The following is a 27974-nucleotide window of genomic DNA, read 5'->3' on the forward strand; positions in this document are numbered from 1 at the left end:
AAAAGCTCACTGCAATATTTTTTAATGAACTCTAATATGCTGTACATAACATATGTATTTAATTGTGCAAAAGCCTTTTTTTATGAGGTACATTTTACAAACGTTTCTATCATTGGTATACTTTTATAGTGCCCACTAATTATACAATTTTTTGGCCAATCTTACCAATGCCATGTAGTAAAAGGTTAAACTGAGTATGCTTTGAATGGATAATAGATATTCCCTCATATTATATAGAAATGGTAAGATTGTACAAAAAAGATTATGTCATTAGTGGGTGCTATATTAGAGTCTTTGATAAGAACAGATACATAATGTTAACATGCATCTCCAACCAAACATCTACAGATACAGATTATATACACAAGAGCTACGTTGCCTGCCAGAGAATTTAGAAACATATTTTTACCTCTAGTTTGTATGTAGGTAAATATTTAGCAGTATTATTTAATGGTCTAGAAATTTGTGTAAAAGTAAATCAGCTATTCTTTATAATCCAGGAAAGTAGAAGACCTGCAGTTCAGAGTAGAAGAGGAGTCCATCACGAAGGGGGATCTTGAGGTATTCTTTCCTAATATATTTTCCACTGCAATTTACAGGTTGAAGGTATTTCCATGGTTCCTGTGAAGAAGATAAGTAGGGTTAGTGTAAAGGTATTTACAGGCACTACCCAGACAGTTCTTGGTTAAATGAATGCGTTGCAAGCCTGAAGACCTGCCACTGAGCCCCCAACCAGCATACATTTCAAAATGCTATGCACTAATTTGAGTGTGGGCGAAAACAAAAATAAAAACTCAGCTAAGAAAGCATTTTATAGTGGTAGTAGAAAAACAGTAAATTTGCCAATATTCTACATCTTTATATAGTTAAATATCGGTAATATTTACTGATGTTCCACTCTCACACAGAACCCCCACCCTCTGGTGGACAACTAATAACCCCCACCCGGGCAACTAATAACCCCCCAGCAACTTATACCCCCCCCCCCCCGGCAACTAATAACCCCTCCAGGCAACTAATAACACCTCTAACTAATAACCCCCTCCCCCCGCGACTAATAACCCCCCCAGCAACTTATAAACACCCCCCTCGGCAACTAATAACCTTACCCCCGGGGCAACTAATAACCCTCCCCCCGGGCAACTGATAACCCTTTCCCCGGGCAACTAATAACCCTCCCCCGCTCCGTCTAACTACTGCTGTGCCTTTTTTTCATAAGAAGCTTTTCACATTAAGGCACATGACCACACCCTACATCAAACAACGTTTAAACAAAAAAAATGGTAAGAACCTTAGTCTGTTTAGCATGTAAAGAATAGATACAAGTGACTATAAACAAATGTAGTGCCTTTAAGAAAATGTGTATTGCTCTGTATAATAAGACACAAACGTTTCCTTTTGTAGAAATGTCATGCAGTGAGTGTAGCTAGCTAATACACAGTAGCTGTAGAACAGACACATTGGCTACAGTATAATCTTTAGCCTGTGCTTGTGTGTTATGCAGACTTTTCACAAAAATGTGCAAGTCTAGCAGGATGGCATGGATGACTCTCTTATCAGTGCATTTTTAGAACGTATAAATACGTTGCCACAGCCAAAGCATGCAGTCACAGCGGCTCTCTGTCACAATGTCCCAATTCTTTCCTGCTCATTCTCCCAGATGGCCCCTTCCATTCATATTCACTCAAATAGAAAAGCATTGTAGAATGACATTCAAGTGCCTTTCTGTACAATGCTTTGTGGATCCACAATCACATTTCTGATTAAAGATGTTTAATAATGTACACAGTAAGCTTTCTTCAAGTGTTGAATCTTATATAATATATATTAGAACAAAACAATATTTCATGTATGATTTATATATTGTTAAGAGTTTTATTTTTATAAAAAAAAGCAGAGTAACTGGTGTTATTGCAGTCTTGGCAGTGATGCTGCTGATGCAGGGCAGTGATAAATGCTGCCGAGAAATTGCATTTGTAGTTTGCCAGCATGACTCAGCTCTGCAGAAAGAGCAGGCGTTTCATGCATTAGTATCAGCATTCTCAATGCAAGCAGAACTATAAACGGCAGACCATGTCAGAGCTGGAAAACTGAGCTAAATGCATAAATAACTACAAGGTTGAAAGTCAGTGATAATATTGCGCATTGCTTTGCCTTATTTTAACCCTGGTAATGTTTGGCATAGAAATATCAATATTGCCTACATTTTGCTAAACTGTGAAAAGTCACTTTACATGCCTAAAAATACCCCTCAGTGTATGCCTAACCTTAAACATGATAGCCCTTGGCCCATATGCAATTAACTTTTTCCCTAGGAGATAATTTTTCATCTTCTATTTAGAATAACTTTTCATCACTTTGCAATTTAAAAAGTACCAAAAAGTAAAAGGAAAAGTACTATCCAAACTATTTTAAGTATTTTCTTGCTTGTCGGTGATTTAAAAGTCATTTTATTGACAAGCTTGAAAATATCACTTAGGAGAAAACTCAGTAGAAAAGTTAATTGCATATGGGCCCTTGTGTGTAAAGTTACACTTTTAAACTATCCTGTGAAAGTCTATGATTTACGCTCAGTTTAATGCAGCATCTATATATATATTTATGTGGATGATCAATGAGATGCAAATAATTTCTTCTTACATTAAAATTTCATGTAAATTATATGCAGCTGGAAACTGGACCAATAAGAATAACCTTCTGTTCATTTTTATTCTTCCAAGTTCAAGCTGCATAACATTTGCATAAAATTTGAATGCTAGGATAAATGATTTGCATCTCATTGATCATCCCTATCCATCTGCATCCTTCAGTGGCTAAAGGCTCAGGAGTTGTTTCTGACCATGGAGGGTACCTGAAGAGGCAGGACGCAGCATTGCTGCAGGAAAGGTTATCACCTCCATATACTTTTTACTTCCTGATACCTAGAGAAGTGTAACTGTGTTTTATGTTGAGGTACAGTGTAACCTTTTCTTTATCCGGTCAGCTACCTTTATTCTTAAAATAGCCCTGACACTAACCTTAAAATTGAACACTAAACTTATCCTTAGAACTGACTTTATCCATTATCCGAAGCCTAACTATGCCCTTAGACGGTCTTAAAAGTAGAAAATACAGGTGCTCCTTAGTTTTTACACACAAAGATGGATACCAGAGGATTCAAACTCCACAGGTAGAAAATGCAATAGCAAGTAATTCCTCTGCGCTTTGCACAATCTTTAGTCAACAGTAGTCACCTCATGCACAACAGACTCACAGGTGTCCGCCACCACACACACATCTATTGTACACAATTAATGGTTACGATAAAAACACTTACATTGTAGGTCCTTGAAAACAAGACCCATAAGGATAAAATAAAATGCACCTCCAAAGTGCCATCTGCAAGATAGTGTAGGCTCGTCCGCTCTCCAACCCGACCTAGGTTTCACAGTTGTGAAATCTTCAAGGGTAGTGGAATGGTAGATTACCTCTGATGCCACAGCGTGGCCTAGGTTAGGTTGGAGAGCGAACAAGCCTACACTAGCTTGCAGATAGCACTTTTGGAAGTGCATCTTATTGAATGCAGTTTTATGCATATTGGCCCGTGTTTGCAGGGACCCACAATGTTGGGCCCGGTTCACATTAGCGTTAAAAAGCAGACCGTAAGCGGAACCGATACTGTACAAAAGGAACGGATGCAAACGGATCCAATGTTAACCTATGGAACCATTCACATACATCTGTTCGTACGGATCTGCTTGATACGTTCCAAGGAACGGAACGCAACTTTGCTGCAGCACCAAGGACAGCGGCGTGGGAGTGATGCGAGTGGATGGGGCTGGAGGAAGCCCCAGGTATGTATAAAACTTTTTATTTTATTCAGCTCTGGTACACTTTAAGGGCTAGGTTGCATTTTCTGCAGCCTTAGGACCCTTTCTACATTGCATGCTTTGAAAAGTTAGAAGCTCAGAGGCCCAAAGGAAGTCTGTATTTCCTGGTTCATAGAGCATGACCACATTTGCAACTGTAGCCATGCACCTCTCATCTGCCTATCTGACCATAGCACAGCTTTTGTATTGTATCAGAGACTGACTGATAGCTTGGTGGGCAGGGGGCATGATCCATGCCTTCCCACTTGTGTATATGCAAGTGTCTGCTCTATTGCAAAGGCTAATGTGCATTTAGGTGAGTGGCTAGTGATGTGGCTAAGGTCCATACACCTATACTAGCCTTTGACAGAATGTTTTAAAAAATATGAATTTTGCTTATTCACACTTTCTGAGAGTAAGAGACAGGCTTGCTGTGATGTTCCCTCCTATCACCCTCCCAAGGAGGTGATCGGGCCACGGAAGACCAGAGAATACGAGTGTGATAGGAGGTAACATTACCCTCTGAAAATGTGACTTTAGCAAATGTCAAAAATTCATGGAGTGATTATGGTGGCTGGGGTGGGGGGGACAAGGAGAGGAATGGACAACGCCCAGAGGTATGTTGATCCAGAATGAACATCCCTCTGTGCTTACCTTAGGTAGCTTTGCGTCAGATCAAGTGTTCTTTAGTATAGTATTTATTTAAAACGTATTACTTTTACAAAACTTTGGGTTTTTTTCTACCTACTTTAAAGAGACTCTGTAACAAATTGTTTATCTTTATTTCTTCTATGCTATAAGTTCCTATGCCTTTTCTAATGTGGTCTGGCTTACTGCAGCTTTTCCTAATTGCACAGTAGCTGTGTTATCTCTGTTATATGATCTAATCTTCTCTCTATAGTCGGCACAGTCAGGCTGAGGCAGTCAGACTGGAATGTGCAGGGCTGCTTGTGATTAGCTAGAAGCTGTACACACCCCCTGCAGGCTCTGTGTGACTAACACACTCTGCTTAGCTGAGCCTATTAGAAGCTGGTTAGTTTGTTTGTAAACACTGCCTAAAACTGGCAATTACAAGCCAGGTTTGCAGCAGAGAATGGCAGAAACAGCACAGAGGGGACCAGGAGCACATAATGAATAGAATGGTATGCTTTTTATTGTAAGAATTTCAGAGTACAGATTCTCTTTAAGATAGTAATCAAAATTACCTTGGTGGCAAAAGTATTTCTATGCTAAAACAAAGCACTATTAATATTCTCTTCACCAATATGGTCTGCTTCACCCCTATATTCTGGTCAAAGTTGCAATCTATGAAGTTAAACTGTAAAAGTTTTTGGTTATCTCTTCGATTATGCACAGTGTTTCCATGGTGCAACTGACAGAAGCCCCCTTCTTCTTGCTCTACCATTGGGTATATTTCTGCTATCTGTTTGCTGTCTCACCTTCTTGGGTACTGAGGGTGGTAAAAAGTATGATGTTCCATGACATGTGTATATTTTATTTACTGTTCAGCAAGCATTCCAGCCTGTAGATGGTATTTTCTTATCTAGATGTTGGCTGATATTACCACTTTTGTCTCCTGCTGTCTCTCTTTTTCCTGTCCCGTGTGTGCAGACACAGACGCAGTTGGAGCATGCCCGAATTCGGGAGCTCGAGCAGAATCTACTGTTTGAGAATTCAAAAACTGCAAAACTTCTCAAAGAATTAGAGGACCAGAGGGTATAGTAATTTGAAATCAATGACCCTTGCCCAAAGTCCAGTGTGCTTGCTAGCTTCATTTACACCTCCGGCCCTCAACTTTTTGCTTTTGGTCATTTCTGCCCATTATGGCTTAGATAATTTTTATTTTTGCATCCACTTGTTGTGTGCACTCCCAAATAAATTATTATTTGCCAACCCTTTCAGACTTAAAGCAGTAGTACTTTAAAAACTCAACCATATTCAGACATTTTAAAGCAGCTTGAAAAAAAGCTTCCTGTGTAATCCACTGAATGTTAAGCAATCATGTTCTGAAAAAGAGTAAAATAACAAAAGATTGGGTAACGCTGTGCAGTACACAGTTGTAACCTATGTGTTCTTTAAATGCTGATAGAGCTTGGTGCATAGTACTACTGCTTTTAGTTTGCTGCTCAGCACATGGATTCATTGGCTTTTAGTTAAACACAACAGCATTTTATGGCAAACTTCATTTCCTCATTTACTGTATTTGTAATGACTCACAAGTTAAAGCTATAAACATTCACAAAATGACTCAGCTACATCATCAGTGCTATCTGTTAATGATCTAAGCTGGACATTGTTTACTTTTGTCATGTAACCTACTTCAAACTAGCACTACATTTTATAACAGTCAACTAAAACATTTAGATTTTGCTGTGTTGTACAATGATTGCATAAGTCATTATAGGATATCAAAGGGAGGTAAATGTAAAAGTGTACTTTATAAGTTGACACATATTTGTTACAAGGACTGGCTCATGATTAGGTCAAGTCATAGGTGTAGAGTGGTGCTTAAAGGACACCCGAAGTGAAAATAAACGAATGAAATAAACGATTGTATCTATCTTCCGTCTCCTAATGACTTTATAAGATATTCCACGGTTTTATTTTATGTTTCAATCTACTTTTTAAGTTTTAACTGTTTTATTGTTTTTGCTCAATGACACATTCATTAAAGTATGCCAGAGCTAAAATCTTTGAACCATTGACCCTTTTTATCTCTTTCCTGCTCTCAGAAGCCATTTTCTGCGAGGAAATTGTTTTATAATGGGAATTTCTTATCTGTGAGGGTCACACTGTAGTCACTTCCTGTCTGAGTCAGGACTGAGTCAGCCACTTACATACCTGATATTTAACGCTTTCAGGCAGAGATAAAAAAAATGGAACACAGCATAGTGATTAGTGTGCTTGGCACTTTACATACCCATGTCTATCTCATAATGTCACACGTCACTTCGGGTATCCTTTAACATTTGTAAACTCTTGCATTTTTAATATTTCTACATATATAGGATTTTATTTTTCATGCGAATCCTAAGAAGAAAATGATCCAAAGTAACATATTTGTGTGTGGCAAAAGTACTTGAGCCTTTGCATACTATTAAGTTGGGCATACATTAACCAGATGTGGTAAGCAATCAATATCTATCTGATATTGGTCATTTAAAAAACAAGACTTAGAGATAATTAACTGTATGTGTAATACAGATAGTAAATAGGATATTGGTAGCAAAGAAAAGTCTCATATTTTCATTATTATGTATTTATTATTATTTTATTTTCAGTTATATAGCTTTATTTATAACATTGCATCAGACTATTACATTTGCAGTTTAGAATCCACACTCTGTATTTTAAGTTGTAAAACAAAGCAGAGCTAATGACCCTTAAAACTTTCCTGCAGTAAAACCTTATCTCAAGCTGTCTTTCACTGTTTCTTGACTGTTTAAAGTAAACCAGTAGGGAAAAAAGTGCCCCAAGTTACCTCAGGAGGGGGAAGCCTCTGGATCCTAATGGGGCTTCCACCGTCTCCCTACGCCAGCCCGCTCTAGCGCTGGCAGCCCATAGCAGAAGCCAACAATAATATTAACTTTTGCCTGTCGACGCAGGTGCAGTAGCAGCTCTCCGTTCAGGCTCAAGTGGAAATAGCCATGCCGATTGGGTCCACTCTACTGACTAGGCACAGATGGCTCGCGTCTGCGCAGTGGAGCCAACATGAACAGGCTCCGCTATTTCTACCGAAGCCCAAACAGAGAGCTGCTACTGCATCTGCACACACGTTGACAAGCGCCCAACAAGGAGATCTTCAGGGTCCTAGTGCAGTATCCCCTCCACTGCAGAGGGCGGGGAAACCTCTTTAGAATCCAGAGGCTTCCTTCCCTCTTGGGGTAAGTACCCGCCAGGGGCACTTTTTTTTTAAGGTACACTTTAACCACTTGAGGACCACGGGCTTTATTGGGTGGGTTTATTGCTCGCTCATACAACCTACCACCTAAATGATTTTTGGCTCCTTTTCTTGTTACTAATAAAGCTTTCTTTTGGTGCTATTTGATTGCTGCTGCGATTTTTACTTTTTATTATATTCATCAAAAAAATGTTTTTTTTTTTACTTTCTGTGCTGACATTTTTCAAATAAAGTAAAATTTCTGTATACATACATCATGAAAAATGTGGACAAACATGTTTTTAATTAAAAAAAATCCATTCAGCCTATATTGATTGGTTTGGGTAAAAGTTATAGCGTTTACAAACTATGGTGCAAAAAGTGAATTTTCCCATTTTGAAGCATCTATGACTTTTCTGACCACCTGTCATGTTTCATGAGGGGCTAGAATTCCAGGATAGTATAAATACCCCCCAAATGACCCCATTTTGGAAATAAGACATCCCAAAGTATTCACTGAGAGGCATGGTAACTTCATAGAAGATTTTTTTTTTTGTCACAAGTTAACGGAAAATGACACTTTGTGACAAAAAAGAAGAAAAAAAAGTTTTCATTTCTGCTAACTTGTGACAAAAAAAAAAATGAAATCTGCCACGGACTCACTATGCTCCTCTCTGAATACCTTGAAGTGTCTTCTTTCCGAAATGGGGTAATTTGTGGGGTGTGTTTACTGTCCTGGCATTTTGGGGGGTGCCTAATTGTAAGCCCCTTAGCGCAGTTAGGCTGCAAAAAAGTGCCACACATGTGGTATTGCCGTACTCAGGAGAAGTAGTATAATGTGTTTTGGGGTGTATTTTTACACATACCCATGCTGGGTGGGAGAAATATCTCTGTAAATAACAATTTTTGATTTTTTTTTACACACAATTGTCCATTTACAGAGAGATTTCTCCCACTCAGCATGGGTATGTGTACAAAGGGGCCCAACGTCCTATTCACAGGTCATTTTGAGGCATTTGTTTTCTAGACTTCTCCTCACGGTTTAGGGCCCCTAAAGGAACTATGAACTCGTCATACACCTAACAGAATACCTTGGGGTGTCTTTTTTCTAAAATGGGGTCACTTGTGGGGTTCCTATACCGCCCTGGCATTTTACAGGCCCAAAACCGTGAGTAGTCTGGAAACCAAATGTCTCAAAATGACTGTTCAGGGGTATAAGCATCTGCAAATTTTGATGACAGGTGGTCTATGAGGGGGCGAATTTTGTGGAACCGGTCATAAGCAGGGTGGCCTTTTAGATGACAGGTTGTATTGGGCCTGATCTGATGGATAGGAGTGCTAGGGGTGTGACAGGAGGTGATTGATGGGTGTCTCAGGGGGTGGTTAGAAGGGAAAATAGATGCAATCAATGCACTGGGGAGGTTATCGGAAGGGGGTCTGAGGGGGATCTGAGGGTTTGGCCGAGTGATCAGGAGCCCACACGGGGCAAATTAGGGCCTGATCTGATGGGTAGGTGTGCTAGGGGGTGACCGGAGGTGATTGATGGGTGTCTCAAGGTGTGATTAGAGGGGGGAATAGATGCAAGCAATGCACTGGCGAGGTGATCAGGGCTGGGGTCTGAGGGCATTCTGAGGGTGTGGGCGGGTGATTGAGTGCCCTAGGGGCAGATAGGGGTCTAATCTGATGGGTAGCAGTGACAGGGGGTGATTGATGGGTAATTAGTGGGTGTTTAGGGTAGAGAACAGATGTAAACAATGCACTTGGGAGGTGATCTGATGTCGGATCTGCGGGCGATCTATTGGTGTGGGTGGGTGATCAGATTGCCCGCAAGGGGCAGGTTAGGGGCTGATTGATGGGTGGCAGTGACAGGGGGTGATTGATGGGTGGCAGTGACAGGGGGTGATTGATGGGTGATTGACAGGTGATCAGTGGGTTATTACAGGGAAGAACAGATGTAAATAATGCATTGGCGAATTGATAAGGGGCGGGGGTCTGAGGGCAATCTGAGCGTGTAGGCGGGTGATTGGGTGCCCGCAAGGGGAAGATTAGGGTCTGATCTGATGGGTAACAGTGACAGGTGGTGATAGGGGGTGATTGATGGGTAATTAGTGGGTGTTTAGGGTAGAGAACAGATGTAAACAATGCACTTGGGAGGTGATCTGATGTCAGATCTGCGGGCAATCTATTGGTGTGGGTGGGTGATCAGATTGCCCGCAAGGGGCAGGTTAGGGGCTGATTGATGGGTGGCAGTGACAGGGGGTGATGGATGGGTGGCAGTGACAGGGGGTGATTGATGGGTGATTGACAGGTGATTGACAGGTGATCAGTGGGTTATTACAGGGAAGAACAGATGTAAATAATGCACTGGCGAATTGTTAAGGGGGGGTCTGAGGGCAATCTGAGCGTGTAGGCGGGTGATTGGGTGCCCGCAAGGGGCAGATTAGGGTCTAATCTGATGGGTAACAGTGACAGGTGGTGATAGGGGGTGATTGATGGGTGATTGATGAGTAATTAGTGGGTGTTTAGGGTAGAGAACAGATGTAAACAATGCACTTAAGAGGTGATCTGACGTCGGATCTGCGGGCGATCTATTGGTGTGGGTGGGTGATCAGATTGCCCGCAAGAGGCAGGTTAGGGGCTGATTGATGGGTGGCAGTGACAGGGGGTGATTGATGGGTGATTGACAGGTGATTGACAGGTGATCAGTGGGTTATTACAGGGGGGATAGAGGTATACAGTACACAGGGGGGGGGGGTCTGGGGGGAGGGTCTGGGGAGAATCTGAGGGATGGGGGGTGATCAGGAGGGAGCAGGGGGCAGTTTAGGTAATAAAAAAAATGGTGTCAACAGATAGTGACAGGGAGTGATTGATGGGTGATTAGGGGGGTGTTTGGGTGCAAACAGGGGTCTGGGGGTGGGCAGGGGGGGGTCTGAGGGGTGCTGTGGGCAATCAGGGGGCAGGGGGGGGAAATCAGTGTGCTTGGGTGCAGACTAGGGTGGCTGCAGCCTGCCCTGGTGGTCCCTCGGACACTGGGACCACCAGGGCAGGAGGCAGCCTGTATAATAGGCTTTGTATACATTACAAAGCCTATTATACGCCTTGATCGGCGGAGATTTGTATTCCTCCGCCCGCCGGCGCTGCTAAGTGGCCGGCGAGCTGGAGGCTAAATCCCCGGCCATCGATCCCCGGCGGAGGATCGTGTCACGGATGACGCGATCGCTCCGCCCATGCCCGTACAAGGACCGCCGCCAATTGTACATGCGGCGGTCCTTGCGGGATCCACTTTCTGGCCGCCCCTGTGCAGTGGGCGGTCGGTAAGTGGTTAAGCTCTCCAGAAAACAAACCTGAGTTCGTCCAAGTTGGCCGACTACCTCAGAAAAGCTCTTTTGCTTATATAACAATTCAAGGTTTTTAACTCTTCCTTTACTGGAAAACAACATGAGACTCTTTTCTTTGCTGCTGGTGTTCTATGTATTATCCATATTATACAAGAAGTGGAATCCGCACGATGTCGGTAGAAACTGCAAATCTTTATTGGATCATAAAACACGACAGGCTAACCCAAAACCACATGCATGTGGTTTTGGGTTAGCCTGTCGTGTTTTATGATCCAATAAAGATTTGCAGTTTCTACCGACATCGTGCGGATTCCACTTCTTGTACAGTCTTGGATCCGAGGTTTTGGCAGCCTGCTATCCTGCACTGTCGGTAGACGGAGGTTGTGAGCGGAGTTCCACTTTCCTTGTATTATCCATATTACACATACAATTCATTATCTCATACAGTTATTTTCTCTTCAGCGTTGCTTTAAAATCTTTACTCAAGACCTCTTATTGCCTCCTTCTGTTATGCTGACCCTTTAATACATTTGCAGTACTGTACTAAAAAATATAGTACCAGCATAACAATATTTGAAACTCTCACAGGGGCTTCCCATTGGTCTGTTGATCTGGACCAATTTGAATCTTTCCCGAGGATAATTCTTATTGGCCAGATGAATGGAGCAGAGAGAAGCCCAGAAGTAAATTCAAAGATGATTTGTGCTGGGGCTACCTTTACACATCATCTTTATGCTACACTGAACTAAGCGGAAACCCTGGAAAAAGCATCTTTGAATCCCCCACTAGAGATTTGATTACTCTTTCAAACTGACCAGTAAGAATCCTTGGCAGTACAACTGTAACGATCGGTGTAACACAGAGAGGATCTGATTACCGGTGATCTGCAGTATCACTGGGAATACAGATATATACCAGATTATTTATGATCTGCAGTATCACCGATAATCAGATATATAAGCCAACCTCTGGACACCTGAGTAGAGTAAGAGTGTTTGGTGCAACAGTAATACTTTGAGGACTGAGCCTCAGGAACAAGTTCCGTACAGCAAGGAGTACTGCACAAAAACAGATTCCTTCCGTAGACCTGGACTCTCCCGGGGGAGGAGTCAGGCTGAAGGTAGGAAGGACAGAACGGGAGTGACACCCTGGAGGGGGTGTCACTAACAGATCTAGGAACTGCCTCTAACAGTAAGGTCAGTTCTCGAGGTCGGACAAGCCAGGTCGAAAACACACGGACAGATAAAGTACAGATACAGAAGGCAGAGTCTAAAGTACAGGCAGGGTTCGGCAACAGGGTATCAGAAATATCGAGGTACAAAATCAGGAGGCAGATGCAGAGTCTAAGGACGAGCCGGGGTTCGGCAACAGAGTATCAGAATGGCAAGGTACAGGATCAGAGTTCAGAAGAATAGTCAGGCAGGCAGAAGGTCATAACAGATAATCACAATTAAACTAGTACTTTAGACTATCAATAGAATCTAGCTAAGTGTAGGATTACAGCTCCAGCTGGTCCTGGCACACTTTAGGATCTGACTCAGGTCTGAGTGCTACCATGTAATGATCGCACACCAGACAACCAGCAACTGAACAGCCGGCCGTATATATACACAGACATTCTCCAGCACCTCCCTAAGTGCTGGACCAATGGGAAGGAGCAGAGTCGTCAGCTGACCGACCAGGTCAGCTGACCTTTTTCTGGCTGCCATATAAGTTCTGCCTCTCCGTGCGCACGCGCGTCATTCTGAACCTAGAGGGACTATGAGTCCCAGCCACACCGACACTGTTTTGCAATGTCTCTGCGGTCCCATGCGCGGGGTTGGTCGCACCGCTCACAGCACATGCGGCGGCCTCCCGCGCAGGGACAGAGTGTCAGTAACGGGGCCATGCGCGCGGTTTTTCCGCGTTCCGCCCTGCTCTCCATAGAAGCAGCCGCCTCACGCTGAGCAGAGGCGGCTGCTTTTCCGCGTTTCATCACAGTACCCCCCCGAGGAGTGGACTCCGGACAGCTCCTTCCAGGCTTTTCTGGATGTAAAGTGTGGAACTCCCTCTTCAATTTATCAGCATGCATGCGGCTCTCAGGTACCCACATTCTTTCCTCAATACCATACCCCTTCCAGTGCACTAGATATTGTACTGAGTTCTGCACTATACGTAAGTCCCAAATTTTTTTTTCTTCATACTCCGGTTGACTATCCACCATCACATGAGGAGGAGGAGTAGGACCCACATGGACTGCAGGTTTGAGCAGGGACACGTGAAAAGACCTTACCCCACGCATGCTGGCGGGAAGGTCAATGGCATAAGTAACGTTATTGATCTTTTTGGCTACCGGGAATGGACACACAAACCTGGGACCAAGCTTGTCTGAGGGTTGTCTCAGGGTCAAGTGACGTGTGGACACCCAAACCAAGTCTCCTGGCTGGAACCTCCACTCTAACTAACGTCTCTTGTCAGCTTGACCCTTTTGACTCTGAAATGCCCTTTCCAAATTACTCTTTACCGTCCACCAAATATCTTTAAATGCCCTCTGCCAAGCCTCCAGAGTTGGAAATGGAGTAGAGGCTACTGGCAAAGGGGAGAATTTGGGCGATCTCCCTGTCACAACCTGGAACGGAGAAAAACCAGAAGAAGAACTCTTCAAATTATTCTGTGCGAATTCTGCGAAGGGCAGAAATTTTACCCAGTCATTCTGTGCCTCCGCAACGTAACATCTTAAGAACTGCTCCAAAGACTCATTGATCCGTTCTGTCTGCCCATTGGTCTGCGGATGGTAGCCCGACGAAAATGACAGATTAATGCCCATTTGGTGGCAAAATGCCCTCCAGAATCTAGAGACGAATTGGACTCCCCGATCTGACACTATGTTTTCCGGAATGCCATGCAGCCGGAAAACGTGGACTATGAACAAGTCGGCCAATTCCTAGGCTGAGGGGAGTCCTTTCAAGGGCACGAAATGGGCCATCTTGCTGAAGCGGTCGACTACCACCCAAATGACCGACATGCCTTCTGACCTGGGAAGCTCACCCACAAAATCCATGGACAGGTGGGTCCACGGTTCACTCGGGGCGGGCAAAGGCTGCAAGGTACCGACAGGTGCCAGCCGGGAGGGCTTGCTTTTTGCACATATTGCACATTCCCTAACAAATTCCTTGCAATCTGCCGACAAGGAAGGCCACCAGGCACACCTGGCCACGAGATCTTGTGTTCTGGATGCCCCAGGACGTCCAGCATTCTTGTGCGCATGGAACATCTCTAAGATCTGGAGACGGAACGGCAGAGGAATGAACATAACCCCTTCAGGCATTCCTTCCGGGATGTCCTGCTGAAAGGGACTTAAAGTCTCCTTCCAGTCTTCCCAAGTTTCAGTTGCAGCCAGTACCAATTTTTGTGGGACAATAGTCTCTGGGACGGAGGGCTGTGCTGTCTCTGGCTCAAAGCACCTGGACAAAGCATCCGCCTTAATATTTTTGCTACCTGGAGTATAAGTAATAATGAATCTGAACCTAGAGAAAAATAACGACCATCGAGCCTGACAGGGGCTCAACCTCTTAGCCCCCTCGATGTATTCCAGGTTCTTGTGATCAGTGTAAACCGTGATCGTATATTCAGCTCCCTCTAACCAATGTCGCCATTCTTCAAAAGCCAATTTAATGGCCAGGAGCTCCCTGTTGCCAATATCGTAGTTTCTCTCTGCTGGGGAGAACCTACGAGAGAAGTAGGCACATGGGTGCATTCGACCCTGCAAGCCTGATCGCTGAGACAGCACAGCCCCCACCCCGACCTCTGAGGCATCTACCTCAACAACAAAGGGGAATGAAGTGTCCACATGTCTAAGGATAGGTGCTGAACAAAACAAATCCTTCTGGGTGGAGAATGCCTGTAGAGCTTCAGAAGACCAGTGCGTAGTATCTGCCCCTTTTTTAGTGAGACTGATGAGGGATGCAATGACCGTGGAGTACCCCTTAATGAACCTTCTATAGTAGTTTGCGAAGCCCAAAAACCGCTGAAGAGACTTCAACCCAACCGGCTGAGGCCAATCCAGAACAGCGGAAACCTTGGCAGGGTCCATAGACAGGCCCGAGGTGGAAATAATGTACCCCAGAAAGGTGACAGATGTTACTTCAAATATACATTTCTCCAATTTAGCGTAAAGTGAGTTCCGCCTCAGTTTGTCCAGCACGAATCTCACATGGGTCCTATGCTCAGAGAGGTTGTTGGAGAAAATAAGTATATCATCAAGATACACGAGAACGAATCTCCCCAACACCTCCCTGAAGACCTCATTGATGAGCTCTTGGAAACGGCCGGGGCATTACATAACCCGAAGGGCATCACCAGGTATTCGTAATGCCCGTCGGGCGTATTAAAGGCCGTTTTCCACTCATCGCCCTTCCTAATTCGTATCAGGTTGTACGCACCCCGTAAATCTAACTTCGAAAAGATCTTAGCGTTGGTGACCTGCGTGAATAAGTCGTCTATCAGGGGCAACGGATAGCGGTTCTTCACCGTAATTTTATTTAGGCCCCGGTAATCAATGCAGGGCCGCAGGCCTCCGTCTTTGTTCTTAACAAAAAAGAAACCTGCCCCAGCAGGTGACCGGGATGGGTGAATGAAGCCCTTGGCCAAATTTTCACGGATGTATTCTTGCATGGCCAATTTTTCAGGCCCAGACAAATTGTACAAATGGCCCCGGGGGGGCATACAACCTGAACGGAGATCGATGGGACAATCGAAAGGGCGATGTGGGGGTAACTTGTCTGCAGCTTTGGGACAAAATACATCAGCATATTCCGAATATTGTTCTGGCACACCCTCCTCATGAATCCTGGTTTGACCCAAAGTCACCTTCCCTAAACACTGCTGAAAGCATCGAGCCGACCAGCCTGTCAACTGACCAGTGGCCCAATCGATGTGTGGAGAATAGAGGTGCAACCATGGCATGCCAAGGATAATGGTGGAGGTTGTCATATGTAGCACAAAGAACTGCAATCTCTCTCTGTGCAGCACCCCTATAGTGACTCCCACCTCTGGTGTCTGTGATAACGGGTGATTCCTCTGCAAGGGGGAATCATCCACTGCTGTAACCTGGACGGGTGGTTTTACCGGGGTGAGTGAAATACTCAACTTTTTAGCAAACTTAAAGTCCATAAAATTAGCTGCAGAGCCAGAATCAACAAAAGCTTCAGTGACCTCGGTCTTATCTTCCCATGTAACAATACAAGGAAGAAGCAACCGTTTATCTTCTGGGGGTAAGAGTCAGGCGCCTAGGGTGTTACACCCTACAACTCCTAGGCGGTAGCGTTTCCCGGCTTATTAGGGCAGTTTCGTACTCTATGCCCCCCTTCAGCGCAATACAGACACAGCTGTTCGGTCATTCTCTGTCTTCGCTCCACCTAGGTCAGTTTTGACCGACCAATCTGCATCGGCTCGGGTGGAGGCAAGACAGGAGAAGATGAGACAGTAGGAGGTGGAGTCACTGGGGCTGTGGCATAAGACACCATTCTGACACGGGAACTACCCCTGGTCTGTTTTTGGTAGCGCAGCCTGCGGTCGATTCGGATGGCCGCTGAGATGGCCTCATCGACTGTTCTGGGCTCGGGCTGACTTAGCATCAGATCAGAGACCTCATCGGACAGCCCTGACAAAAAACAATCTAACAGGGCATAAGTGTCCCACCTGGCCGTAACTGACCACCGTAATCTTCGACTGGACCTTTGCTTTGACGCAAAAGCTTGAGCTTCTGCTCAGAAGTCGAGGCAAGGTCCGGATCGTCGTAAATTACTGCCATAGCTTTAAAGAATTCCTCTACAGAGGTAAGAGCTTTGTCTCCGGTGGGCAGGCTATACGCCCAAGTCTGGGAGTCGCCGGACAACAAAGTTTTAATAAACGTGACCCTCTGGGTCTCAGTACTTGAAGATTGGGGTCTCAACTCAAAATAGGACAACACTCTACTCCTAAAATTCCGGAAGTCAGATCTGTGGCCAGAAAATCTTTCAGGTACAGGCATACGTATGTCAGAGCTAGAAGGGGATCGCACATGATACACTGATGTCTGGAGGGTTTGTACAGACCCTGATAGGGCATCAATAAGAGTTCTGTGGGTGCCCAGTACTTGATTGATGTTGTCCACCGAAGCGGCAAGTACACCTAGACGATCAGTGTTTGCGTCCATTTTGTATTTGGTCTGGCGTTCTGTAACGATCGGTGTAACACAGAGAGGATCTGATTACCGGTAATCTGCAGTATCACTGGGAATACAGATATATACCAGATTATTGATGATCTGCAGTATCACCGATAATCAGATATATAAGCTAACCTCTAGACACCTGAGTAGAGTAAGAGTGTTTGGTGCAACAGTAATACTTTGAGGACTGAGCCTCAGGAACAAGTTCCGTACAGCAAGGAGTACTGCACAAATACAGATTCCTTCTGTAGACCTGGACTCTCCCGGGAGAGGAGTCAGGCTGAAGGTAGGAAGGACAGAACGGGAGTGACACCCTGGAGGGGGTGTCACTAACAGATCTAGGAACTGCCTCTAACAGTAAGGTCAGTTCTCGAGGTCGGACAAGCCAGGTCGAAAACACACGGACAGATAAAGTACAGATACAGAAGGCAGAGTCTAAAGTACAGGCAGGGTTCGGCAACAGGGTATCAGAAATATCGAGGTACAAAATCAGGAGGCAGATGCAGAGTCTAAGGACGAGCCGGGGTTCGGCAACAGAGTATCAGAATGGCAAGGTACAGGATCAGAGTTCAGAAGAATAGTCAGGCAGGCAGAAGGTCATAACAGATAATCACAATTAAACTAGTACTTTAGACTATCAATAGAATCTAGCTAAGTGTAGGATTACAGCTCCAGCTGGTCCTGGCACACTTTAGGATCTGACTCAGGTCTGAGTCCTACCACGTAATGATCGCACACCAGACAACCAGCAACTGAACAGCCGGCCGTATATATACACAGACATTCTCCAGCACCTCCCTAAGTGCTGGACCAATGGGAAGGAGCAGAGTCGTCAGCTGACCGACCAGGTCAGCTGACCTTTTTCTGGCTGCCATATAAGTTCTGCCTCTCCGCGCGCACGCGCGTCATTCTGAACCTAGAGGGACTATGAGTCCCAGCCACACCGACACTGTTTTGCAATGTCTCTGCGGTCCCATGCGCGGGGTTGGTCGCACCGCTCACAGCACATGCGGCGGCCTCCCCGCGCAGGGACAGAGTGTCAGTAACGGGGCCATGCGCGCTAACCACCGCCTCAGACGCGGCGGTTTTTCCGCTTCCCGCCCTGCTCTCCATAGAAGCAGCCGCCTCACGCTGAGCAGAGGCGGCTGCTTTTCCGCGTTTCATCACAACAACATTGCAACATTGCTGTTTTGCAATTGGTCACTGGTCTTCAATGAAGATTTTAATAAGACCCCTGGAAATGACAATAATTGGAGCATAGAATTAGACATGGGTTACAGGGTGAGACATAATAGTAGGGATTAGCCAAGCAGGTGGTTTCTGCGCTCAGCTGGGCATCGGCTGGTTGCCGCTATAGTACTAATGTTATAGTGCACACCCTACGCAAAGGAAATTTGGGGTCCTGGCAATTGCAAAGACCCCAAATTACCTCTCCCTCCAAGTGGCTACAACTCAGAAGGGGGAATAGTATTTAAAGAGACTTCTCTTTAACCTAATTGCCCCTCCTAAAACGCTGCATCCCTGTGGCTGACAACGCCATAAATCACCCCTTATATCCCCCGGCAAAATCCACGACTTTCTTGGTCGTGGATTTTGCTGCTGGAGGAGGCAGAGCTTTCAGCTGCAGCTCTGCCTCCATGCTTGTCAATCAGCGCGTATCTCCGCCTCTCCCCCGCCCCTCTCAGTGACGGAAGACTGAGAGGGGCGGGAGAGAAGCGGCGATCCACGCTGATAGACGCGTGTAGAAGCAGAGCTGCAGCCGAAAGCTCTGCCTCTCACGAAAGCGCTCCCCGCAATGTGCCCCGGGGAGTTTGGGGGGATTTATGGTATTGTCAGCCGCGGGGATGCGGCGTTTTAGGAGGGGCAATTAGGTTAAAGAGGTTTTTAAAGTAAAAACCTTGTTTTTAGGAGACTTAAGAGTCTCTTTAAAGAGAACCCGAGGCGGGGTTCTTACATCGCAATCCTTATACAGTGGCTGGGTCTGCCTATAGAGCCCAGCCTCTGTTGCTAGTTAGTTTCCTCCAAAGACCCCCCTGCGCGCCGTCAGACCCCATTAAACACAGCCGCGCTATGCAGCTGTGTTTACCTCATGAATGTCAGTCTCGGCTGCTCCCCCGCCTCCTGAATCGCTCTGGTCCCCGCCCGCGTCCCTTCCCTCCAATCAGCGGGGAGGGGAGGGACGTGAGCGGGAACCGGAGCGATTCAGGAGGTGGGGGAGCGGCGAGACTGGCATTAGTGAGATAAACACAGCCGGCTGCGACACGCTGCGTGTCGCCAGCGCGGCTGTGTTTTATGGGGTCTGACAGCGCGCAGGGGGGTCTTTGGAGGCAACCAACTAGCAACAGAGGCTGGGCTCTATAGACAGACCCAGCCTCTGTATAAGGATTGCGATGTAAGAACCCCGCCTCGGGTTCTCTTTAACACCGCCGGGAATTTGAGTGGCAGCAGAGTGAGCTGTCATTCGCCTCGCCATGCGCCCAGCTCACTAGCGGCAGTATAACACGTATGAGGTAGATAGTGAGCCCCTCTAAGGGACAGTTAAGTGACAAGACAATATACTCTGTACAGCTCTGCAGACGATGTTGGCGCTATATAAATACTAAAATAAGAATAATACCCTGCATAAGTAGTAGGTAAAGAGAGTCTGGGATAGTGACCTATGGTGTTTATTTATGCTCCAGATTTCTCTCATCTGCTCTGAGATTTTGTGTCCTTCCTGAGCCAGGTGCTCAGGGGAGGAGAGATGCGCACCAGGATTTCCTGTCCTCACTTCTCAGGTGGGTAATAAAAGGCTGATTACTTCAGCATGGAATCAGCTGCATCATGTGCGAAGCATATGGTGTCTGTTGGCCTAACAACAAGGTAACTGTCATGCTTCTCTTCGAGTTGGTAGCGTGACTAGTACTAGTCAACAGCAGAAGTAAGCATAGTCAGTTTCAGGCCTGAAGTCGTACACAGAGTCAGAGATATCGAGGTACAAAGTCGTTAAGAGAAATCGGAGTCAGTAACCAGGTTAGATCATGCCCATAAATCAGATGTCAATCATATTAGTAGAATTTGACAGTAGCGTAATCAGGAACAAGCCAAGTCGGTACACGGTAATCAGAAGGCAGAGGTACAGAAGGAGTTAACTGAGGCAAGGTCAAAAGTCAGGCAAGAGGTTCGGTACACAGAGAATATACAATAGATGTTATAATAATATTACTAAATAATATTACAAATAAGCAATCACTACTAAATAAATAACTGACTGACTGGAGTACATATATATTGTGCGTCTACACAATATATGAATGTAGCTCAAGGAAGCTATCTAGGCTAGGAACCAGCGAACTGATTAGTATCAAAGCCGAAGAATGACTGAGCGCTCAGACCTTAAATACAGATGATAACTATAGGCAACCACTCCCACAAAGTGATGTCACGAGTGACATCACTGCTGACATCAGTCAGATCCTCCTTCTTAGCCTATAAGGCTCTTTAGAATTCGTGCGCGCCCGACTGACAGTACTGCGCATGCGTGCGCCGGAACTCACGGCCGCAGGGACGCCAGGGTTGCTGCTGGAGGATGTTGGCACTGAAACACCGCTGCTCGTCTGGACCACGTCGGAGATGCCGTGGGACCTGCCGCTGGAAGGTAAGGATGTTACAGTAACTCAGAGTCGTGCTACTACTAATTTGTGGTTGATTTTTGATTTGGGACAAAACATATATTAGATTCATACAGAGAAGATTATCATTTTTAAGTTGTAAATAGTAACACATCAAATAGAAAAAAGTTTTGTTTGTTTTATTACCTGATTTTCTGCAAATATTCTATATATAATCCAGATCACGCCATAAGACATGCCCGGGTATCATTTGCTGCAAAAAAAATATACAAATAGAAGTTTAACACTTTTTATAGCAAAGAGCACTATTCTAAGTTGAGTGATATACGTCTTATTACCTAGGTAGAGCAGCAGACACACTGTATTTTGCCCTTATCTGCTATCATCTTTGACATTAAAGAACACTACCCACATCTAAAATCACTAACCGAATCAAGAGGAAAAAATGCTAAAGCGCTTAAAAATTGTTGATTTGTTACAAGGGAGTTTCTGTTTGCCTGGTAAATTACTCATGGCACTCTTTCTTAATTAAATCATGCAAATATACAGTATATTTGCATGCTTCATACTATTGGCAGCCTTCCCACAGAGATCAGTATTTTCTCCCTATGCAATTTAAATTCTGAGTTTTAGATTTCTGTGTATTGTAAACATGCATATACTGGAGGAGATGACTTTTGAATGGCATAGAACATGGGATGCACTATAGTGAGAACATGGAGACTTTGAAGCAAATTATGCTTTTGTTAAGAAAAACTCTTATGGTTTTGTTTTGGCTCCTATATTGCAGGGACTAAAGTCAATTTGCTTCCAAAGATTGTCAGGAAGGAGTGTCTGGGTTTGCTACTAGTCGATGGATTAGTGTATGACTAATATTGGTTATTGCTGCAAACTGGGGATTTCTGAGCACTGACATATGAAAATACTCCACAACTACCACTGTTGGCAAGGTTGGGGAGAAATACAATCTGAGATTACTGTCAGTGTTGGAAATATTTAGTTTGCTGCAGATTGAATTGGAAGTATATTTTTGTGTATGCTAGGGACGTAAGACAAAGACTATGATAGGACTGTGAGCCCTTCTCACGGATAGTAACATAACATGACTTTATAATCTGCAAAATGCTGCAGAAGATGGCAGAGCTATATAAATGTATACCAATAATAATATTTTAATAACATAAAAACTGCAAAATAACTTGTACAGCACTGATCTGTGTTTATGGCATTTTATAATGAAAGTGGATGTTCCCTCGAAAGGATCAGCTATAGATAGACTCTGGCAAGCATAATCATCATCTGTTTTTGTTTTTACTCAGATGAACCTGCATCGATGACTTATCAAGAGAGTTTTTGGATTAGTGCAACAGTCCTCAGTAGAAATCTCTACTCCTATTCTAAGCCTGTATTTCCCAAACTTTGCCTAATGGTGTTCTGCCATTGCAACATTTACAGAGTCCAAGCACCAACTGGACTATTAGAAATGGCCAAATCTGCCATCCAGCAACACTGTCATTATACATTTAGGACGTGCATGACACACAAAAACTTATAGCAAGCACTTTTTGGTTTCCCCTATGGTAGCTGAAAGGGGGTGAGGGGAGTGTCCCATGACATGCAGTAGTTCTGCACCGAAGATATTCTGCAATTTTCCACTTACAGCAAGTAAGACTCCCATTAGTGATGCACATTTCATAGTGGTAGAAAAATGATTCTAAGTAATGTTAACTATACCAAAAATGTAAAAGGGGTGATCAGATCAACTTATAAGGACAACAGAGGGTGGGTACAGCTCAAATAGGATCCTGAATCTTGGATTTCTCAGAAAAAAAAATAAGGAGATGATGTCTGATTACACCCATTGAAGTTTACACAGAACATTAAAAGAAACATGCTTGTACAATAAAACAGTAGCAGTAGGGTATTGTACCGTGTTAGCCATCAGTAAAAGCAAGAAGTTTTAAATCAGGGTGATACCATTTATTGGCTAACTAAAAAAAAATAAAATAAGCAAGCTTTCAGGCTTGCAGCCTTCGTCGGGCTTGCATCCCGTTTGTTTGCAGGCTGGTGGTACAGACAGCTATATACATGCAACATCGAAAGGGAAAACAGATGTTTTCAAGCATAAATACATGTCATTAAGATGCCTTCAGTGAAACAGAACAGCTAAATGGGGTGAGAGGTTGTTAGCTGAGATAAGGATCCTTGTTTACACCATGCTCGAAGACCTGGGAGTTGGACTGACACAGAGGTATCGTAAATTCTGAGTTCACAAGTTTAGCTATACAGGCTGAGAAAAAGTTCAAATATCATCAGCCTCATACCAATATAAAACGTTTTTGTCCTTATTCAAGCCCTTGTCCACTGCTTTGAACCAATTTATACATTTTGTTTCTGCTATTAATCGATCATTTGACGTTTTGAAGCCACCCTTCAGGGCAGTGACATGAAGATCATACATGCTGTGTCAGTTGGAACGAAAGTGTGTAGCAACTGGAAGTTCAGATTTGGCATCGTTAATAGTTTGCCTGTGTCCATTCATATGTTTGCGCAGAGTTTGTCCAGTTTCTCCCACGTACATAACATTGGGGCATTTAGCACACATGATCAGATAGACCAGATTGGTGGAACCACAGGAAAATGTGCCTTGTACTCTGTACTCCTGTTGTGAACCTGGTACCGTTAACCTGTCACTGGAGTAAATGTGTCTGCAGGTCCCACAACTTTTTTGTCGACAGGGTGATGTTCCGTTTTGTTGAGGCCTATTCACGAAAGTGCGGACACAGCATGTATGATCTTTGTGTCACTGCCCTGAAGGGAGGCTTCAAAACGTCAAATGATCGATTAATAGCAGAAACAAAATTTATAAATTGGTTCAAAGCAGTGGACAAGGGCTTGAATAAGGGCAAAAACTTTTTATATTGGTATGGTATATTGGTATTGGTATGAGGCTGATGATATTTAACCACTTGATGACCCAGCCTTTACCCCCCCCCCCCCCTTAAGGACCAGCGCTGATTTCGCTGATTTGTGCTGGGTGGGTTCTACAGCCCCCAGCACAGATCAAACACCAGGCAGAGCGACCAATCGCCCCCCTTTTTTCCCCACTAGGGGGATGATGTGCTGGGGGGGTCTGATCGCTCCTGCCTGCGTGTGGCTGGCAGGGGGGGGGGCACCTCAAAGCCCCCTCCACCGCAGGATTTCCCCTTTCCCTCTCCTCCCTCCCTTCCCCAGAGATCGGAGGCTGCACAGAAACGGATCTGTCCTGTGCAGCCTCTAACAGGCTCCTGCCTGTCATGTGACAGCGATCCCCGGCCGCTGATTGGCCGGGGATCGCTGATGTAGTACAACGCTGCTACTGTTTGCAGCATTGTACAAATGTAAACAAAGCGGATTACTTCCGCTTGTGTTTACATTTAGCCTGCGAGCCGCGATCGGCGGCCCGCAGGCTATTCACGGAGCCCCCCGCCGTGAATTGACAGGACAGCCGCTCGCGCGAGCGGCTGTTTCCTGATTAATTAGCCTGCAGCCGGCGACGCAGATCTGCGTCGCTGGTCCTGCAGCTGCCACTTTGCTGACGCGCGTTATGAGTGCGCGATCGGCAAGTGGTTAAACTCTTTCTCAGCCTGTATAGCTAAACTTGTGAACTCAGAATTTACGATACCTCTGTGTCAGTCCAACTCCCAGGTCTTCGAGCTTGGTGTAAACAAGGATCCTTATCTCAGCTAACAACCTCTCACCCCATTTAGATGTTCTGTTAAGGCATCTTAATGACATGTATTTATGCTTGAAAAAAATCTGTGTTTTCCCTTTTGATGTTGCATGTATATAGCTGTCTGTACCATCAGCCTGCAAACAAACAGGATGTAAGCCCGACGAAGGCTGCAAGGCCGAAAGCTTGCTTATTCTTATTCTTTTTAGTTAGCCAATAAATGGTACAATAAAACATTGGTGATATATAGATGTGCAGAACAAGATGCTTTATATTGTTTTCTTTACAGTAATAAACTTACTGGTACATACTATATTTGTTTTGCTTTAGCCTGCAGATATAGCTTATGTAACAAAATGTTAACTATTGTAGACTGATGTTAGAAAAATGCTCATTGATGATTATATAAAGCTAATTTCATACGTTGAACTAACAGATAATATGTAACACAAACTTACATGTCATTACCAATTTATTTTATACCATGACAACCTAGAAAAGTTTTTTAAAATTTTACTGTGAAACTGAATTACTGTATGTAAACATATTGCCTTGGTGTAAAATAATTTACTAAATTCTATATCATATCATATAATATTTGATTTGATAATAATCAACATGTATTACTTATTTATTTATTTATTTATTTATTTGTGTTACTGTATTCAGCTTACAACTGTGGCAGAGCAATCAAGGATTCAGCAGCTGGAGGAAGAGTTGAATCTTCGCCGCAATGAGATTGAAGACCTTCAGAACTCTTTGATTAATTCAAGTCAGTCAGACTTACCTGACCATAATCTTGGACTGCAAACAGAAGCTTTCCGTTTAAGGGACCAGCTTCTGTCTGTTAACAAAGAGCATCAAAAAGAGAGCAGTCAGCAGCGAGACAAGTATGAGAAGAACATCAAAAGATACCAACAAGAGATTGAGAAACTGAAAGCCTCAAATGACAAATACATCCAGGAAATTGGAGAGCTGAAGAAAAAACTGGAACAGGCAACAAAGGAGAACATAGGGATGATGGATAATTGGAAATCTAAATTGGACAGCTTAGTTTCTGATCATCAGAAATCTCTGGAGGACTTAAAAGGTTCTTTAGTAACCAGTCCAGACTCTCAACAGAAAGAAATGGTGGAGCTTAAAGCCAGCCTGGAAAGCCTTAAAATGGAGCACCAACTCGTACTTGAAAATTTAAAAGCTAAAAATGAGATAGAAATAGCAGTCCATATCAAAGAAAGAGAAAGTCTAAAGAGCAAACTTCAAGAGGTAAGAGATGAAGTAGAGGAAGTTAATAACAACTGGAAATCGCAGTTAGAATCAAGAACCAATCAGCATCTTAAAGAGCTTCAAGATGTTAAAGACAAATACAGAGAGACACACCAGCGTGTGTGTGAGCTGGAGAAGGCCAATGCTGAATATAAGGACCAAACACAAGCCATAACCTGCCTAAAGGAGCAGGTTTCTGCAGCTGAGACAAAAACGCAGGACTATGACACTCTGCAGAAAGCAGACGCCAGAAACAAGCAGGAGATCCAGCGGCTCCTGGAGAAAACATTGGTCTTGGAAAACCAACTGCAATCAATGGAGGCTATTCAGTCCTCGCAAAATGCAAATGTAAGATATTATTAATTTTTTTCTTCTCAACATGTTTTCAGCCAGCAAGCGTAGATAAACTGTTATTATTGTGAACAACAATAATCATGGATGTGCACAAAACATTACTTATAAAACATGAAAATGCCTTTACAGGGTAATAAGTTTTGGGCATTGATGTTGCATATTAAAAATAAATCTGAATACTTGAATAAAACATGCAACAAAGACACATGACAGGAAATATTTCTCTCATGTTGTCTGTAAAAACACTTTTATACAGGTATAGTAAAGCCAGATTTATCTCAAAGAGGAAAATCAGCTTATCAACAAAAATGTGACACCAAGGCCCATATGCAATTCACTTTTTCTCCAGAGTTTTCTCCTGGAAGATTCTTTTTCATCTTTTTTTTAAAAAAAAACTCTTAACATTTTCAATTGAAAAAGTAGGTCAAAATTTATTTTGAGTACAGTACTTTCTTGCGTGGTGGTGGTTAAAAAAAATATTGGCTAAGTGTGAAAATACCAACTAGGAGAAAACTCAGGAGAAAAGGTTAATTGCATAAGGGCAGAGTAGAGTAAAGTACTTTGGGTTGTGTTCCTATGAAAAATTCTATTTCCAAATGATTGAGCTCTCTTTGAGTTCTATGTTAAAAAGTATTGTTCTTGGCCAGGGGCTGGATACAAGAAACTTTCTCTTGAGAATAGGGTTATTTTTTCTCTTTCAGCAACCCTCTACTGCATTTTTACACAGCATGCTACTAAATAGTTTATCAGTCCCTGCAGCAGTGCCTGAAGCAATCCTGTAGAGGATCCCTTGACAGCAGAGTGTAACCAAGATTGTATACTGGTATACAGTCTTGCCCTCACTTCAGGCTTCTACCACTAGCAAGGCTCAGAGAAGCCCCCGTGAATCAAGTCATATGGCTGGGGTTCCTTGTTCAGAAGTCAATTCACACTTCCTCCTTTATCTGCCATGCCCCCTCCTGCCCCATGCCACACACATCCCTTCTGCACATCGTTACTTGGCCCTACACCAATATGGAGGCCAGGCAGATGTTAGGTGGGAAGGGGGTTGATAGTCAATCGGTCATAGTTGAATTCAAATCTAACTATAATGCAAGGTACACTATGAGATTTTCAGGCAGATTTACTGTTAGATTGATTATATTCAATATGTTTAATCTGATTTTCGGTCGATTTCCGATCATTTTCCAAATGATTTCTGATAGAAATGAACAGAAAACAATTGGAAATCGGTTAGTAAATGATCCGAAATCAGATTGGAGATGTTGGAAATAATCGATCTGACAGTAAATCTGCCAGAAAATCTCATAGTGTGTACCTAACATAAGGGCTGTACAGAGCTTCATTTGTGACATCTGGATGTGCTGATGAAATAATAAGGAGGCTGCATTCTGTGTAGCTTCATTGCCAGGATAGGGATATAGTGACCCGCTAAAGGGTTATTTTGCATTTTGTTTTTCAATTTGTGTACATGAATTAAGGCAGTTCTAATCTCTGCTGCAAATATTTTTCACAGATAAGCCAACTTTCCTCTCTAGACAAAATGTTATCTCTGTTCTCCAAACCAGCTAAATTATTCATTTATGCAGGACAATATGGTAGACCTGAATGGAGAATTGGATTAGATTCTACCGGAAACAAAAAAAGTTCTTCTGTTTGTTAATACATTTCAGTTAATATCATATGTGATCCTCTTTACCTGGGAGGCTGTAGCAATAGCAGTGCAGTGGAGGAACAGGTGATGGCAATCAGTGTAAACGTTTCAGTGTCAGCCA

The 27974-nt window shown here is 43.8% G+C and overlaps 1 protein-coding gene and 1 long non-coding RNA gene across 3 annotated transcripts in view; one reads left to right on the forward strand and one right to left on the reverse strand.

Annotated features, from left to right (window-relative positions):
* Positions 1-27974, forward strand: part of CLIP2 (CAP-Gly domain containing linker protein 2) — a 158035-nt gene that overhangs the window by 105233 nt on the left and 24828 nt on the right. Inside the window, exons 8-10 of one of the 2 annotated variants that reach the window (XM_068268525.1) lie at positions 501-561; positions 5460-5564; positions 25249-26193. In XM_068268525.1, the coding sequence (XP_068124626.1) occupies positions 501-561; positions 5460-5564; positions 25249-26193 (1111 nt within the window). The remainder of the gene's footprint in view (positions 1-500; positions 562-5459; positions 5565-25248; positions 26194-27974) is intronic. The other variant, XM_068268526.1, reaches the window with a different exon arrangement.
* Positions 387-27971, reverse strand: LOC137546266 (uncharacterized). Its single transcript, XR_011026208.1, has 3 exons — positions 27899-27971; positions 21054-21120; positions 387-621 (listed from the first exon to the last, which is right to left on the reverse strand). It is a non-coding gene; the product is annotated as an uncharacterized lncRNA (long non-coding RNA).

This window comes from Hyperolius riggenbachi, chromosome 2 (genome assembly GCF_040937935.1).
Source record: "Hyperolius riggenbachi isolate aHypRig1 chromosome 2, aHypRig1.pri, whole genome shotgun sequence".
Classification (NCBI taxonomy): domain Eukaryota; kingdom Metazoa; phylum Chordata; class Amphibia; order Anura; family Hyperoliidae; genus Hyperolius; species Hyperolius riggenbachi.